This window comes from Salmo salar, chromosome ssa29 (assembly GCF_905237065.1).
Source record: "Salmo salar chromosome ssa29, Ssal_v3.1, whole genome shotgun sequence".
NCBI classification, from domain to species: domain Eukaryota; kingdom Metazoa; phylum Chordata; class Actinopteri; order Salmoniformes; family Salmonidae; genus Salmo; species Salmo salar.
Window position 1 is genome coordinate 9,030,989 of NC_059470.1, and position 18,568 is coordinate 9,049,556.

Genomic DNA, 18,568 nt, shown 5'->3' on the forward strand with positions numbered 1-18,568 from the left:
GGGGAATGCGAACACCAGTCGGAAAGTGCGCATCCAGGAGACAGTGGAGGCCAAGCCAGACCTGGGGTTAGATTACCTGGAGTACCTGGTCAGCCGCACCTCCACGCGGGACTGCATACTGCCCTTCAGGCAGGGCCAGCTCAAACAGCTGCACAAAGCCCTCGGGGCCTGGAAGGTACAGTAGATATACTTTGTTTTTATGTTGCTTATATGTGCTGTGATAGGCATAGGTGTGATCCTGTGTCCTGTTTGCCTCCACAGTTGGTTCTGTACTCCCATCTGAGCTCTTCTGAGGCCCAGGCCGATGTTCCCAGTGCAGAAACAGCACTGAGGGCGTTTGTCCTTCACGCACGTCTCAGTGCCCATCTACACCACAAAGTGAGTTCCATCACCTACATACTTCTACCTCTGCTGCAAAACAGACCAATTCAGACTCCTCAAATCTGTGTACGGTAGTGCTTTGCTCACGATAAATTGACAGAATTATCATCAGGGTTGGTCAATTCCAATTTAATTTCAAATTCCAAATACAATTATAGCAGGATGTGGAGAATTTACTTGGAATTGCAATAAATGCTATCTTCAAAACATTGCAATCTTCAAAACATTTTAATTGGAATTGAATTTAGACTGGAACTTAATTTAATTGGAACTGAACATGAACCATCCTTGGAATGGAATTGGAATTGAATTTAAATTGAAAAATAAAAACATCCTGTGGAATGGAGTTTTGAATTATGAAACTTGAATTGTATTATAATTGTGTACTGGAGTTAATGCATTGAAATTGAATGCAAACTTTATTTTAAATCAAATAATTATATACATGTTTTCTAATGAGGAGTCGATGTGCAATATATTTCCTGTTTGGTTATTTTAGTCCAATTAAAGTGATAGTTCACCCAAATGACATATTGGTTTTCTTACCCTTAAGCGGTCAATGAACTATGACATTGTCATTTGTAATTTGGGTGAACTACCCCTTAAGGATGCCTTTTATACCAAGTATTGTTTACGCAATTATTATGTATTGCTTTATAATTCTACAACGTATGCCATTAAGCAGTCTCTTTTATCCAAAGCAACTTAGTCATTCATGCACACATTTTTTACGGAAGGGTGGTCCCGGGAATCTAACCCACTATCCTGTCGTTGCAAAAACCATGCTCCACCAACTGAACTACAGAGGACTTCAAAATGTTGGAAAGATACATTTTAAATGGTGTCAGGGGCTGATTTAACATATTTCCCAGCAAGCTGTTTTGCTGGTCCATTTTTCAAATTATTTGTTTGTCTTTGTTTGTACGTTGATTGTTATTTATATTATGCAGCACAAAGATAAATCATTTATTTATTTATTATATACTCTAATCTATTAGTGGTTGGATTTATTGCACCCATTATTGAGACTGTGGAGCCACTAAATATGGTTTATGTTGTCTTGTCGACTTTATACTCTCTACCTTGCAATCAGTCTGAATGCAAAATGTGCTTGAACTATTCTAAATATTGCAAATCCACCATTTTGGTTGGATTTCAATGGAAAATAAACACCACCCTGAAGGTTATCATAATTTGGTCAAATGGCCTGTGCAAGTCAAATATATAATTTTGCCGGGCTTGGAATTAAACAGGCAATCAAATATGTAGCTTCTGGTATTTGAACACACTTAGAATTGCATATTTTATGTAGCCTTTGATAGAGGCTGGACATGCAAATGCATTTAGTAAGTCACTAACAAACAGTCATGGGGGGTATTTCCAACGTTCACTCTAAAGGCACACTAGGATATACAGTGCATTTGGAAAGTATTCAGACCCTTTGACTTTTTCCACATTTTGTTACGTTAAAGCATTATTCTAAAATGGATTACACTAATATTTTTATTATCAATCTACACACAATACCCCATAATGACAAAGCAAAAACAGGTTTGTAGAATATTTTGCAAATGTATTCAAATTAAAAAACTGATTTTACATAAGTATTCAGACCCTTTACTCAGTACTTTGTGGAATCACCTTTGGCAGCGGTTACAGCCTCGTGTTTTCTTGGGTATGACGCTACAGGCTTGGCACATCTGTACAGTATTTGAGAAGTTTCTCCCATTCTTCTCTGCAGATCCTCTCCAGCTCAGTCAGGCTGGATGGGGAGCGTCACTGCACAGTTATTTTCAGGTCTCTCCAGAGATGTTCGATTGGGCTCAAGTCCGGGCTCTGGCTGGGCCACTCAAGGACATTCAGAGACTTGTGCCGAAGCCCTTCCTGCATTGTCTTGGCTGTGTGCTTAGGGTCGATGTACTATTGGAAGGTGAATCTTTGCCCCAGTCTGAGGTCCTGAGTGCTCTGGAGTAGGTTTTCATCAAGGATCTCTCTGTACTTTGCTCCGTTCATCTTTCTCTCGATCCTGACTTGTCTCCCAGACCTTGCCGCTGAAAAACATCCCCACAGCATGATGCTGCCACCACCATGCATCACTGTAGGGATGGTGCCAGGGTTCCTCCAGATGTGACGCTTGGCATTCAGGCCACAGAGTTCAATCTTGGTTTCATCAGACCAGAGAATTTTGTTTCTCATGGCCTGAGAGTCTTTATGTGCCTTTTGGCAAACTCCAAGCGGGCTGTCATGTGCTTTTTACTAAGGAGTGGCTTCTGTCTACCATAAAGGCCTGATTTTAGTGGAGTGCTGCAGAGATGGTTGTCCTTCTGGAAAGTTCTCCCATCTCCACAGAGGAACTATGGAGCTCTGTCAGAGTGACCATCGGGTTATTGGTCACCTCCCTGACCAAGGCCCTTCTCCCTCGATTGCTCAGTTTGGCCGTGCAGCCAGCTCTAGGAAGATTCTTGGTGGTTCCAAACTTCTCCCATTTAAGAATGATGGAGGCCACTGTGTTCTTTGGGGACCTTCAATGTTGCAGACATTGTTGGTACCCTTCCCCAGATCTGTGCCTCTACACAATCCTGTCTCTGAACTCTACGGACAATTCCTTCGACCTCATGGCTTGGTTTTTGCTCTGACATGCTCTGTCAACTGTGGGACCTCATATAGACAGGTGTGTGCCTTTCCAAATCATGTCCGATCAATTGAATTTACCACAGGTGGACTCCAATCAAGGTGTAGAAACATCTTGACGATGATCAATGGAAACAGGATGCGTCTGAGCTCAATTTCGAGCCTCATAGCAAAGGGTCTGAATACTTAAGTCAATCGGGTGTTTGTAAAAATAAATGTGCAAACTTTTCTAAAAACCTGTTTTCACTTTGTCATTATGGGGTATTGTGTGTAGATTGAGGTAAACAATTCATTTAATCCATTTTAGAATAAGGCTGTAACGTAACAAAATGTGGATAAGTCAAGGGGTCTTAATACTTTCCGAATGCACTGTAAGCAAATATCGACTTATATCCCAAAGTGCCTGTTAGTGAACGTTGGAATTACCACACATGACTGTGTTTGCTAGTGACAGAGACATGGTTGTTGCATTCAATTCTTATCAAAACTGTAGCCTTCAAGTGAGTGCGTAAGTGAATATATTATCCTTAAAATGTAACCCTTTTATACCTCAACAGACTAGTTTTACCTTAACACAGGATGTAACATAAGATTCAATCAATGTGAATACAAAAACAGATATTTAAACACAATTCTAAAAAAGAACTTGCAATAAAGCATGCTCGGAAATATGATAATGATGGGTGTGGATTTGAGTGTCAGTGTTTTACTACAGAGAAAAAGGACAATCGCACTCAACTCTGGTTATTAACATCAATGGGTTATTTTACAACACTGAGTGTTTAATTTAACTCCTGAATGAATAAACCTCTCACTCTACCTTTTTTTATAGTGTTTTTCCTTTATTAGTCAGATGCGTGGCATGAAAGGTGGAGACGGCAATTGAACCCTGGTCTCCAGCCGGAAAGCACACATTTGCTTGTTGCGGGGAGTGTTGCCCACAGGACCACGGCTCTGGAGGATCCTCTCATTTCTATCATTAATCTTGTTTCGAACTACAGTTTGTAAATGTTAAATAGAGGGTTTTGTTTGAAATATTAATGTGTAGAAAATGTATATTTTTGTTGTTTTTCGAGAGCATGGAGCCTTGTTCCCCAGAATATGCTAAACCAATTGGGGCGAAAACTGTATAAAGTAATAATGAATAATACAGTAGGCACTACTGAGTGGAATGGAGTATTTTGCATTTTTTGGCATTATTTCATGCTCTTCATATTAAATAGCTTTAACTTACTGTATCTATGATATTCACTAATTGGATGTTTTACATCTTTGAAAAGTATCTTATTGTATTTTATATATTTTACAAGTTAAGCTAATTCCCCAAATTCCTGAACGTTTTCAGAATTCAGTAGTTATGGATTGTCCCATTAGCAATCATCCACGTTAACAGACTTATTTCAAACGTCACATATCTCCAGTCTAGAATAGGCCACTTTATCATAATTAATGATCAGCAAAATGTCCTCTAAGTGTTGGCTTTTGTCGGTGTCTGTAATTTGGTTTATCGTCCTAGGTCTAATAAACAGTATTTGGGATATAACTGGTATTCTGTAGCTCAGTTGGTCGAGCATGGCAATTGCGACGCCAGGATAGTGTGTTCGATTCCTGGAACCGCCCATACTTTAAAAAAAATTATGCACGCATAACTAAGTCGACTTTGAATAAAAGTGTCTGCTAAATGACAGATATTATTTATTATATTAATTACTGGTCTGTGCAGTGTTTGGGCTATAAGCATCTTTTACAACCTGTTATAACCACCAGGGCTTTCTGTTCTATAACCATGTGTTTTCTTTCCCAGTTCTCTGAGTGCAGGGACTTCCTGGTTTCTGTGGAGAACATAGCAGCATGGGTGGCAGAGAGGGTCCTGCCCTTCCTGGTCAGTCCCAGTGAGGGAGGGGTCACTGAGCAGCAGCGGGACCTCGCCAGGCAGGTGGTAGAGGTAAGCAGAACCTGCTGGATAGGGTAGCAAGAATCAACCACAGGATGGGGTTTACACTGTGTGTGTTTGTACAGAACACCTATGTGTTATTTCTGTGTTCAGTATTCCGAGGTACCTTAGAGGTGTCAAACTCAATTCCTGGAGGGCTGTGTGTCTGCTGGTTGTGTTACTTCTTTTCAATTTGTGTCGAACTAAGTCCTAGAGAACCAGGTAAGGGGAATTCCTAACTAATCAATGACCTCAATTGAGAGTCAATCAAATGTATTTCACAAAGCCTTTTTTACATCAGCAGTTGTCAGTGTTTTTCTGAAAACCTTTCAGACATAAAAGAACAGCTGTGGTAAATAGTTATGTGTATGAGAAACCGTTACAGATTTTCCAATGAATTAAGTCATGGTAATGTATGAGCATCTTTATAGTATTTTCAGTCAGTAGGTCAATTATTCTCCTTTCTTAGGCTTTCAGTTCTAGCTAAGGTGCGCTCCAAATGGCACACTAATCCCTATGTAGTGCATTACTTTTGGTCAAAAGTAGTGCACTTTTAGGGAATAGGGTTCCATTTGGGGCGCCGTCTTAGTTGGTTATAGATTGTTATTCCACACTCTCGCCTATCAGTTCTCTGCTGTATGCCTCCCACTCCCAGAGAGCTAGATGGACTAATTTGTTCTTTTGAAATGGGCTTCTCTAGTTATTTCTGCCATTACTCTCTCTCTCTCTCTCTCTCGAGTCTGTCGCCCAAAGCCTGCTGCTGTGAGCGGATTTTGAAAATAAACCCTCTTATTTATCTCAGTACCCACTTCTGCTGCTTCCACCAACTCTAGGGCTCCAGCACCAACACTTGAGATTAAGATAGTATGGTGGCTTATGCAATGCATTGTTCTCAGGAAAAATGTGCACAGAAATGAAATGTTTAATGATTGAATGTTATTATTGTCCTGTGATATACAGTACCAGTCAAGTTTAGACACACCTACTCATTCCAGGGTTTTTAATTTATTTGTACTATTTTATACATTGTAGAATAATAGTGAAGGCATCAAAACTATGTAGTTACCCGAAAAGTGTTAAATCAAAATATATTTGAGTTTCTTCATAGTAGCCCTTTGCTTTGATGACAGCTTTGCACAACCAGCTTCATGAGGTAGTCACCTGGGGGTGCATTTCAATTAAAAGGTGTGCCTTCTTAATTTGTGGAATTTCTTTCCTTCTTTATGTGTTTTAGCCAATCAGTTGTGTTGTGACAAGGAAGGGTATACAGAAAGAAATGGTAAAAGACCAAGTCCATAATATGGCAAGAACGGCTCAAATAAGCAAAGAGAAACGACAGTCCATCATTACTTTAAGACATGAAGGTCAGTCAAATCCGGAAAATGTCAATAACTTTGAAAGTGAAGTCGCAAAAACCATTAAGCGCTATGATGAAACTGGCTCTCATGAGGACCACCACAGGAAAGGAAGACCCAGAGTTAACTCTGCTGCAGAGGATAAGTTCATTAGTTACCAGCCTCAGAAATTGCAGACCAAATAAATGCTTCACAGAGTTCAAGTAACACACATCTCAACATCAACTGTTCAGAGGAGACTGCGTGAATCAGGCCATCATGATCAAATTGGGGCAAAGAAACCACTACTAAAGGACACCAATAAGAAGAAAAAACTTGCTTGGGCCAAGAAACACGAGCAATGGACATTAGACCAGTGGAAATCTGTCCTTTGGTATGATGTGGCCAAATATGAGATTTTTGGTTCCAACCGCCATGTAGGCGAACGGATGATCTCCGCATGTGTGCTTCCCACCGTGAAGAATGGAGGAGGAGGTGTGATGGTGTGGGGGTGCTTTGCTGGTGACACTGTCTGTGATTTATTTTGAATTCAAGGCACACTTAACCAGCATGGCTACCACAGCATTCTGCAGCTATAGCACAAACCAGATGGTGTATTTGGTTTTCAACAGGACAATGACCAAATACACCTCCAGGCTGTGTAAGGGCCATTTGACCAAGAAGGAGAGTGTGTGAGTGCTGCATCAGATGACCTGGCTTCCACAATCACCTGACCTCAACCCAATTGAGATGGTTTGAAATGAGTTGGACCGCAGAGTGAAGGAAAAGCAGCCAACAAGTGCTCAGCATATGTGGGAACTCCTTCAAGACTGTTGGAAAAGCATTCAAGGTGAAGCTGGTTGAGAGAATGCCAAGAGTGTGCAAAACTGTCATCAAGGCAAAGGGTGGCTATTTTGAAGAATCTCATATCAAATATATTTAGATTTTGTTTTAAAAAATTGTGGGTGACGACATGATTCCATTTGTGTTATTTCATAGTTTTGATGTCTTCACTATTATTTTACAATGTAGAACATAGTAAAAATAAAGAAAAACCCTTGCATGAGTAAGTGTCCAAACTTTTGACTGGTACTGTAGTTTAGTTGTTTGGTCTTTCAGCATGATTACAGGTTCTTAAAAACAGTTGTCAATACAAACTCTGATTTACTATAAAAAACACACATTAATGCAAGAGTTTCTGTATGTTAACGTATTCTGTCCCTCTTTGCTCTAACGTTGTTGTGATGTTTGGCAGAATTTTCTCACAGTGTGCAGCGATGTGATCCGGGTGGGCCTTGGGGACGAGGAGTTCAAAGGGCAGGTCCTTCACCTGTGCTCCGTTGTGCTCCTCTCTGGTGAGTTTAGCTATCTACACTACACAGATACAATTACAGACAGCAGAGTCAATATGAAGGAGTATGCCACTTTAGGGCCATTTTGGATCTGTAAATCAAATTTGCCATAAGGCACATTTAGAAACGTAGATTGTCACTTGTGCACCTAGTCTAATTTCACTGTGTGTGTTGTGTTCTCAGAGAAGGGCTACCTGTGTGTTCCTCTGCTGCTCTCTGTGCTGACGGAGGTGGCGGAGAACTACGTCCCCGAGAACCAGGCCCAGGACGACCAGTCCTCCATCATCCTCAGCGTGGTTACCAACGTCTTCCAGAAGATCCTGGAGGTCATGGCTCGCCGCCTGAGGAAGGACCCTGAGGAGGGCCAGGAGGTGTGGAGGATGGTTGCTTCGCAAATGGCACCCTTCACTATTTATAGGGAATTAGGGTTCCATTTTGGACGCATCTGAAGTCATCAGTCGCCGTATCAACAAAGGGCTTTTTATTGACTGTTTGGTTTTGTGTGTGCTGATTTGAGTGTCAATCAAAAACGCACACTTAGATCATTAGAGGTAGTCTATTCAATCGGATTTTTAATGGCTGTGTCTATAAATAATACCTATTTGGCCGAACAGCAGAAGCAGTACTGGAGCCATAGATCAGCTCCCCCCTATCCATGTGATCGTATTCATTGTGATCTAAATGACTGAACTGCACTCCTACTCTTAGACGCATGGTACATTATGGCCACTGTTCAGCTCGCAAATGTGAATAGATGATTTTTAAGGTTGTTTCTCTCTCCCCTGGCTGTTGTAGCTGTGGCACTCGGCTGTTCCCGCTCTAGGAAACTTCCTCCAGGTCGTTCAGGCTTGGTCGGGCTTCGACTCCAACCCCCTAAACGGGGTGTTTTCAACCATCTGTGCTGCAACCCTGGCGGCGAACCAACACCCCCTTCAAAGGGTAAGAGCAAACTAAGATGGCTGATTCACTACAAACACTATTTTCCTATATAGAAAATATGATTCACCATGTTGATAGGTTGCGTATTAAGAACATATATTTTGTTTGCGCTGAACTTCAAACTTTTCTGTCTTAGATTACACATCCCCAAGAGGTCACAATACCAGAGACAGTCCATGATTTGCCTCCTCTCTCATGCATCTTGTTGGACGTTCTCCTCAAATCGCCCTCTGTCACCAGGTAACTTTTCCCCAAGAGTTGCTGCTTTCTGACTATGCACACTGGCCAAGTTGGGTTAATTTTTTTTGTGATTTTTACGATTTTTTTATAGATTTTTCACACATAAGAAGGAGTAATAAGAAACAGAACAGACAAAACAAACACGGTCAACACCACACAATGTCATATAAAGGCCGTGATAAATCAAACACAAAAAAGAAAGACAATGGAATATTATACTTTTTCCTTAGTAGTTTCTAAACCAAGGTCTCTTCTCTCTTTCAGGGCCTTCCTGGCAGAGATCAACTCAACTGTTGACTCAGAGGTCATTGACGGTCTGACCGGATTGGCTGCAATTCTTCACATTCTGGCAGTTGTCAGACAGAGTGAGAAAAACTGTTGCAATGAAGACATCCTTTATCTTGGTCTAAACCAGGGGTGTCAAACTCATTTTAGCTCAGGGGCCACATGGAGGAAAATCTATTCCCAAGTGGGCCGGACCGGTAAAATCATGGTGTATATATAACTTAAAAACAACAACTTCAGATTGTTTTCTTTGTTTTAATACGATCAACATAAAGCTGGAGCTTGAGGACAGTGTGTCCACAATAGTACAAGCACAACATCACTATTAATCATAAAACACCACAAGTTTATTTGAAAATTCTAAAGAAAAAGAACACACAAACAAACACACAATGCCTCAGTGATTCACAGAAGTATATCACAGATCACAGAACTATATCAGGGTGCCTCATGCAGCACTTTAAGTGGGGTTGCATAGTTTATTTGACTCCTGATACCTGGCATCTTTTAGCTTTCACCAGCGCATCAATATCAGGCGTCACATGAGTGGCAGCCAACTTCAGGATGTGATTCAAGTGCTTGTGCGTGAGCCTCGAGCGCAGCTTTGTTTTATTTATGCTCATTACAGAGAACTTGCTCACAAAGATATGTGGTTCCAAACATGCACAACAGTTTTGCAGCGAGGGCTGTCAAGTTGGGGTAACCTGGCAAGAGATTCTGATAAAATGTGTCCAAGCCAGCTGCGGCAAATTTGCCCTTCATATCCGAGTCACACTGCAAGTCTATTATTTCAAGTTGGATGCTGACGGGCAGATCAGAGGGATTCACGGTGAATGGCGAGCAAAAAAAGTCTTTCTCCAGTTCACCAAAAATCTGAAAGCGTTGCTCAAACTCCCGTAACAGTCCCGTTATTTTATCTTTGAACCGCTTCATGTCTGCCACATGTTGGGTCGCGCACACATTTTTCAGACAGGGGAAGTGAGCTGCATCACCACCGGCGAGTTGCGTCTCCCACAATGACAGCTTCAACTTGAAAGAACGTATGCTGTCGTAATACTGCGTGACGACTTTGTTGCGCCCTTGCAGCTGTTTGTTCAAGTTATTCAGGTGCTCTGTAACATCCACCATAAATGCAAGGTCCTGCATCCATTCTGCGGAATGAAATTCTAACACTGGTTTGCCCTTTTCTTCCATGAACTGTTCAATTTCTTCTCGTAAATCAAAGAAACGCCTAAGCACAGCACCTCGGCTTAACCATCTTACCTCAGTGTGGTATGGCAGGCCATAGATGTGGTCTTTCTCTCTGAGAAGGCTGTCAAACTGACGGTGATTCAGGCTTCTGGATCGGATGAAATTAACAGTTTGGATGACCACCTTCATGACGTTATCCATCTTTAATGACTTGCAACACAAAGCCTCCGGGTGCAAAATACAGTGAAAAGTCCAAAAATCACGTCCTCCATTTGCAGATTGCACTTTCTCTCTGAACTTTGTCACAACTCCTGCTTTTTTCCCGATCATTGAGGGCGCACCATCTGTAGCCAGGCTGACAGCGCGGGACCAGTCCACTCCGACCCTGTCCAGCGCGCCGACGAGTGCGGTGAAAATATCAGCTGCTGTCGTTGTATCTGTCATCGGCACCAACTGCACGAACTCCTCGGTGACGGTCAGTGTCATCAACTCCGCGGATGAAAATGGCCAGTTGTGCAACATCTGTAATGTCCGTGCTTTCATCAATTGCAACTGAAAACCCAATAAATGACTTTACTTTTTGCTTCAACTGGCTGTCCAAATCCACTGAAAGATCGGAAATCCTGTCTGCAACTGTGTTTCTTGTCAGGCTGATATTTGCAAAAGCCTGGCGCTTTTCAGGGCACACAATCTCCGCTGCCTTCATCATGCATGTTTTTTACAAATTCACCCTCACTAAATGGTTTTGAAGCCACTGCGATTTCATTAGCAATGAGGTACCTAGCTTTCACTGCAGCGTCACTGATGTCTCGGCTGTGAGTAAAAACAGACTGCTGTTTCTTCAGACCCGCCAACAGTTCATTCACCTTCTCTCTTCTCCGCTGTCCTTGAAAGTTGTCATATTTGTCGGCATGAAGACTCACATAGTGGCGACGAAGGTTATACTCTTTCAGCACTGCAACATGCTGTGAACACACCAAACATACAGCTTTCCCATTCAATTCTGTGAATAAATAGGAGGATGACCATTTTTCTTGGAACACTGCACTCTGCGTCCACTTTTCTCTTTTGACAGAGACATATTGGGGCAATGAGGGTGCCAAAGCACATAATGTTAAAAGTAGAAGCCGTAATAAATATCGCGGGCAAAACAAAGTAGCTCATCCGGACTGGCTGCGCTTGCTTGACCTACTTGCTCTGCTCCGGTATAAACAGTTTGCTTGCTTAACACAATTGCTATTGCGCCATCCAGTGGACGCAATTGGAACAGCAGTTTCTTTTATTGAAAAATTGCAGCTCATTTTTATACTTTACAAAATCATCTCGCGGGCCGGATTAAACCCCTTTGCGGGCCTGATCCGGCCTGCGGGCCGGACGTTTGACACCCCTGGTCTAAACAATGTTTTTGTTTTCACATTTATGATTCGTTTCTGACAGAGGAGCTACAGGTTTTTAGCTGCTAACTTTTGCCGGGCGTGAGCAGAACGCGTTCCACTTTGTCAACTGTTCTCGGGCCTGAGCCGGTTGTTTAATCAAATGCAAGAAGTTGCGTGTCCTGTGTGGCTGGCCTGTAATGATTGTGCCTGTTTTTCTTCCAGCTGGGAAGTTTAAGGCAGATCTGAAGAGTACAGCCGTGTCCATCCAGAGGCAGCTTCAGAAACATTGCGCTGTCACGGCTGAGAACGAAGGACACATCCAGAGGTGACAAGACTAACGAACGTTACAATGGGTTGCGTCCCAAAGAGCACCCTTGTTGTTCACTACTTTTTGACACGGGCCCATAGGGCTCTGCCCAATAATGTTTACCATGTTTTGTGCTGCTGCCATGTTGTGTTGCTACCATGCTGTGTTTTCATGTGTTGCTGCCATGCTATGTCGTCTAAGGTCTCTCTTTATGTAGTGTTGTGGTGTCTCTCTTGTCGTGATGTGTGTTTTGTCCCATATTTGTATTTAATTTAAAATGTTTAATCCCGTCCCCCGCAGGAGGTCTTTTGCCTTTTGGTAGGACGTGATTGTAAATAAGAATTTGTTCTTAACTGACTTGCCTAGTTAAATAAAGGGAATGGGGTACCATTTGGGATGTACCCGAGTTACCTCCACTGGGAGAATTCTGTTAGTACCTTTTTTTATTTTTTATAAGACGGTATTTTGGAGTTATTAGCTAGCTAGAATCGCATGTACCCTGAACGTTAAGGGAACATGCTCATAAACTGGGAATTTTGAGAGTGCAAATTATATTTTAATGGCAAAATAGCAACCTAAAAATGACATTAAATGTAAATGTTTTCTCTTTCTCCAGGGTAATCTACGAATCAGCTATCGATACATTAAATGAGATTCTGATGCCAGGCCCATGAGGAGACAAGAGCGAGAGAACGTCAACATTTTTAACATATTTAACATTTTCTAATTGTATTTGTGTTGCCGGTGTCAGCTATTTTTGTATTCTGTTCTATTTTTTTTTTAAAGCTTTTCTATGTAATCATGGTGTATGCAGACTGACTTGTAACTTGTGCTTTGAATGTATGTATTGCCTTAGTATATATAGCTATGCTGCATAAACTGAACTGTGTGTAACATTGTTTAACTGTAAAAAAAATAAAGGTACATTTATGTTTCAGTGTTGTCATTGTGAATTCTCTGTAAAATGCCTCTAAGTAAATCACCTGATCTATACCATTTATAATTGTTATTTTATCATATGTACTATGTTTGAACAATTTATTGATGGACATTTTGTTTGTTTGCATTTAGTTTTGCTCCACCCAACACAAACAGTTCAGACATTCCAGACAGCCTTTAATTAACCTGAAACCGACAGGTTACCGCCCAACACCGAACCCACTGGAGGAAGTTTGTGAGTGACCTAAAGTGCAAAAGTCAAGTAAGTCATGCATGTTTTTACCGTAGTTGGCTGACAACTCACGAAAACGATGTGGGCGCTTCCATGGTGAAGAAGTCAGCCTGTTCTGATTCGATGGGCAGATTGCTAGCAAGAATGACAAACTGCGATGGGGAGAATCGATAGTTGGACGCTTCAGTTTGTTTCATGTTGTTGATATCATGTCTTGTTTTGAGGTGTTCTCACTGATTTCATGTCAATGCTAATATGGCTAAACTTCGCTTGCTGTTGAACCAACAACTGTAAAGTTGTATTTGAGAGACAAGTGGTCATTGTGCAAATGAATATATGTAGACGAAATATAGCTTACATGTCAACAATCTAAGCCAACCGCAACTGTTTTACCCCATGCTTGCGCGTGCATCGGTTTTGTTGCTAAACAGCCAACCAACCAATCTATGGTTTTTACAAGTATTCTGTATACACTTGAGTAGCCATGATATATTATGATATGGTATTATAGAATTATCCTGCTACTGTTACAGAAAATTATATTAACTTGATGGTTTATTCAGATGTTGAGTCCACTTAATGTGTTCATTTACATTAGACTGTTAGTGCACTGCTTTTGAACAGGGCATATAGGGGGGAAAGGGTGCCATTTGCGATGCATTTGCATTCCCCTTACAGCTGGTGATTGAACCCTGATACGAGTCCCCTGTATACATATAAATAGTGTACTGAGCGACTGACTTTCTGATAGACTTCTAGCCCACTTGGATTGATTGGTATTGCATATTTTAGTTTTACCTTTTGTATTTGCCTACGCTAGAGTTGTTTTATTTCATCAACTTCTGTTCAATTTGACTTTTGTCTTTTTATTTCGTGTCTGTTTGTACCATGTTCGTGGTTAGACTGGCAAATCATTGATTAATGCATGAGGTGCACGCTCAGAAACCATGCACGGGCCCCTCGCCATGCCTGTTTGACGTCAGAATTTAGGAGGGGCGCCTTCTGAAGGTTGCTGTTCGCGGTGCTGAATCCTGTCGCGACTGCAAGAGTGAAGTGGCGGACACGAGACATTGCTCCGCAAATCTCCTACTTTAATTCGCTGTTATCTCATCCAGCGATTTTCGACCATTTTTTAAAATCGAAAACTGACATTATGATGTTTTAGCAAAGGTGTGCAATGGATTAGTAAAGAGTAGCCTAATGGATTCACCGTGTTCCATCTTCGCTGTGTTGTATCTTTGCCAGTCTCTTTCAACTACCTTCGCTGACAGCAAATATGGTAAGTCGATAGTCGTGGTCAATATGTGACCATTTTTGTATTAAAGTAAGAAAAATATACTTACCTGCCCAGGTGTTGCAATGCGAAAGATGGGCTTTTGGGCGGGCATATGGTCCGCGGAAGGTATAGTTTATGGAAAAACACAAAAGTAAACTAGACAAAAAAGCTAGCGTTTAGGTCTCCTCACTAATACTAACCAGGGGAAATGGAAGATCAAAACAGGGCAGGCTAATTGTCAAGGACAGGGTTCAACTTCAGGACAAACTTAGTGAGTGTCCCAGATTACGTTAATGATTAAAATAATCAACTACTGTATAATATTCTAATATTCGTTTTAACCATGTTTTTAAGCTATACAGTATTTGTTTACAGTTACATTGTTTTCAAACAATGGAGTAAAACAAGCTTATTTTGGATCCTGATGGGGTTAGACAGTTTAGACACGTATATAATTAATTTAGAAATCCTTAAATAGATGTACCAATCCCAGATTGCCCCTTTTAAAATGAGAACTATGTGTGGCCCATGAGTTTATTGGTGTCCAATTCTTAAAACATACTACATGATATCTACTATGTAAATTGTATTTTTTTTATTTTCCTTTCTCTAGATATATATTTCCTTAATGGCATTGTAGTAATCTCTAAAGGATAGCACATACACCTTCTTGGTTGATTTTAGTCTTGGCAGGGAAATTTGCCATTATACAGGTATTTTGATAGGTTTTCCCTGCCTTGCCCCAGTTTAACACTGTGTAACATTCAGAAGCCTTTGTGGAAAAATGGTCCCTTTTGTTGAGGTTGCCTTGCAGTGCAGAGATGGTAGGGTTATTACCAGGTGGCATAGAGCTGAATTTGGAGGTGAATGTTTCTGGTGCCCCTGTCAGAATGATAAGCAGGGATGCTGTCATCTCACTGATCCTGAATCAGTGTGTGTAGTGTCTGTGTGGGAGTGGTGACCTGCAGTATCATTCTCTCTCTGAACCAGGATCAAATCATGGAGTCAGTTACCATATGTACGTTTGGAAAGAGGACAATGTATTATTATTATTTTACTTTACTCTGTTTGTCTGTTTTGTACTGTCTGTCTTCCCACTACTTTCTTAGTAGGCCTCTCGATAAAACTGCAGGCCTATATGTCTGTCCTGTCTAATTCCCTCTGACTGTTGGTCTTTCACCTTGTCTCGATCTGTGCCAGTCTAACAACAAGTTCCCACAATGCTCTCAGTGAAACTCTAACTGGAAAAATAATTTTGTTAAATGAATAGGGAGGAGAATGGTACACCATTCAAGAGAACTGATCAAAATGTTTTATTTTTTTAATTTTTTAAAGCTTTGGAGCCACTGTTGACTGTCTGCATCCCACATGGCACCCTATGCCCTAGTGTGCACTACTTTTGATCAGAGCCCTATTGGCATCGGTAAAAAGTAGTGCATTATGGGAAAAGGGTGCCATTTAAAACGGAGGCTCTGTCTCTGTTAATCCTGAATTAGTCAGCCGTGTTCCCACAGAGAATTCTGACACAATCATTGGAGAATCCCTCTCATTGTTCAAATTCATGCTTGTTTTTTTTTTTTTTTTACATATTTCTGGGGTTGGTCTCCATCGTCAGTGTCTGCGGACTGCCTGAGTGTTTGAGACAGTTATTGTTTTTAATGAGTCCCAGTGTGGCTTGCACTGTTGCCGGGAAGCGCACTGATTGGTTTCGTAGAGCGCATACCATTCCCAGTTGGACCTGTGTTGTGTAGCCTACCGTGGATCTGAGTGGGTGTACTGTGTCATCTGTATATGTGTAATGGCACCAAATAGCACATGGGAGCTCTGAAAAAAGGAGATGGTGATATCTGAGTAGCTATAAAGGCTTGGAGTGGAATTAATAACCACAGATTCAGGAGCAGAGTATAGAGTCTGTTTGATGACAGAGCTGAGGATGTTGTCATTTGATTTCTGGCAGTGGGGATATATAGTTTGCGTCCCAAATGGCACCCTATTCCCTGCATAGTGCATTCCCTTTTTCTTTTCTTTTTTTTATTGAATAAATATTTTAAGCTATTTTTTTTACTTTATTGAAGAGGATTACAGTGGAGAGAGGTCGTGTCAAAGGTTTGAATCCAGCCTTCTGCCCTATGCCCGCACTGGGCCCTGGTCAAGGTAGTGTACAACATAGGGAATAGGGTGCCATTTGGGACGTAGAGAAACCATGAAGTATGTATCTCATCAGACTACCTGGAAAGAGGGAATGCTTTAGTTTAGGGAGACAGGCACTTTGCATCTCACACAAGCATGACTAGAAAGTAATTACATCAAGGCAGTGTGTTTTTCGAGACCACCTAAAGCAAGACCAAGACCGGAGCAAATTGAGTCTGAGTCAAGATCGAGACCGGTAGGGGTACGAGACCAAGTCAAGACGGAGACCTGAAAAATGTGAGTCCAATTCAAGAACATGGTTGTAATTGTGTCAAATTGTTACCATAATAAGAGTTCAAAATGTCCAGTATTTCTGTGTTCATATTTCAGAACAACATATGGATTCTTTAGACATTCAGGATGGGGGAAAAAATGCTGAAGGCAAATAGAGAGCCAGTCTACAAATGATCACTAACCCAAACAGGTCAATAATAGATAAAAAATACACTATGTTGCAACTTCCCCAGTCTCCCCTTACTAATACTGGGGGGGGGGGGCAACTTTTAAACGATATCCCCCACTCTTCCCTACCAGCGAATCAAGGAAATTCTGACAAGCACAACAAAGTTTGAGGATATTTCTCAATGAAAGTAACGGACAGAAAATGTTACGAGTGAAGTAGGAAGTCCAGGTTTCAATAGGCGATAGGATATTGTGACATGAAAGGAGTGTGAATATTTGGCTTGGTCTCAGCAAGAAATTTCGCGTCCTCATTGTTCGATACCGTCAAGACCGAGTGTATCCTACGCCAAGACAAGACCAAGACACACTGTGATCTCGAGATAGGACTCGAGACCGAAACCGGTCTTGAGTACTACAACACTGCCGAATTAGACACAGAGATGCTTAAGTAAATTGGTATAGGTATGGTATAGATTAAAAACAAAGGCATAGGGGATTGTTCATGTATGGTCTACGTTTGGCCTCTTAAAGTCTACTGGAGCAGCCTGGTCTCATAGAGAAGACGTAACATATTAAATGTAAATCCGGGAGACTCAGATTAGTATGATATGTCACGTTTGGTCTAATTACATAAGACAGAACGTTACTTAACCTCTTACATCTAGACGTTCCGCTAGCGGAACACCTGCTCCAATATCCAATGATAGGCGTGGCGCGAATTACAAATTCCTCAAAAATACAAAAACTTCAATTTTTCAAACATATGACTATTTCACAGCATTTTAAAGACAAGACTCTCCTTTATCTAACCACACTGTCCGATTTCAAAAAGGCTTTACAGCGAAAGCAAAACATTAGATTATGTCAGCAGAGTACCAAGCCAGAAATAATCAGACACCCATTTTTCAAGCTAGCATATAATGTCACAAAAACCCAGAAGACAGCTAAATGCAGCACTAACCTTTGATTATCTTCATCAGATGACACACCTAGGACATTATGTTATACAATACATGCATGTTTTGTTCAATCAAGTTCATATTTATATCAAAAAACGACTTTTTACATTAGCATGTGACGTTCAGAACTAGCATACCCCCCGCAAACTTCCGGGGAATTTGCTAACAATTTACTAAATTACTCACGATAAACGTTCACAAAAAGCATAACAATTATTTTAAGAATTATAGACACAGAACTCCTCTATGCACTCGATATGTCCGATTTTAAAATAGCTTTTTGGTGAAAGCACATTTTGCAATATTCTAAGTACATAGCCCAGCCATCACGGGCTAGCTATTTAGACACCCGGCAAGTTTAGCACTCACCAATATCAGATTTAGTATTATAAAAGTTTGATTACCTTTTGTTGTCTTCGTCAGAATGCACTCCCAGGACTGCTACTTCAATAACAAATGTTGGTTTGGTCCAAAATAATCCATCGTTATATCCGAATAGCGGCGTTTTGTTGGTGCGTCCCAGACACTATCCGAAATGGTAAATCAGGGTCGCGCGCATGGCGCAATTCGTGACCAAAAAAATCTAAATATTCCATTTCCG

At 41.2% G+C, this 18,568-nt stretch overlaps 2 protein-coding genes across 5 annotated transcripts in view; both read left to right on the plus strand.

The window, feature by feature from the left end:
* Window positions 1–12,906, plus strand: part of ncapg2 (non-SMC condensin II complex, subunit G2) — a 31,271-nt gene extending 18,365 nt beyond the window's left edge. Inside the window, exons 18-27 of the mRNA XM_014180657.2 lie at window positions 2–175; window positions 262–378; window positions 4,817–4,957; window positions 7,535–7,634; window positions 7,815–8,002; window positions 8,427–8,570; window positions 8,707–8,810; window positions 9,075–9,175; window positions 11,885–11,987; window positions 12,586–12,906. Of these exons, the coding sequence (XP_014036132.2) occupies window positions 2–175; window positions 262–378; window positions 4,817–4,957; window positions 7,535–7,634; window positions 7,815–8,002; window positions 8,427–8,570; window positions 8,707–8,810; window positions 9,075–9,175; window positions 11,885–11,987; window positions 12,586–12,643 (1,230 nt within the window). The 3' untranslated portion in view covers window positions 12,644–12,906. The remainder of the gene's footprint in view (window position 1; window positions 176–261; window positions 379–4,816; window positions 4,958–7,534; window positions 7,635–7,814; window positions 8,003–8,426; window positions 8,571–8,706; window positions 8,811–9,074; window positions 9,176–11,884; window positions 11,988–12,585) is intronic.
* Window positions 12,907–14,142: 1,236 nt separating this feature from the next.
* Window positions 14,143–18,568, plus strand: part of ptprn2 (protein tyrosine phosphatase receptor type N2) — a 278,523-nt gene continuing 274,097 nt past the window's right edge. For all 4 annotated transcript variants that reach the window (XR_006762692.1, XM_014180660.2, XM_014180659.2 and 1 more), the window contains exon 1: window positions 14,143–14,419. Coding sequence is in view for 3 of the 4 variants with exons in the window: in XM_014180660.2 (XP_014036135.1) it covers window positions 14,341–14,419 (79 nt within the window). In the remaining variant the exon portion in view is untranslated. The remainder of the gene's footprint in view (window positions 14,420–18,568) is intronic.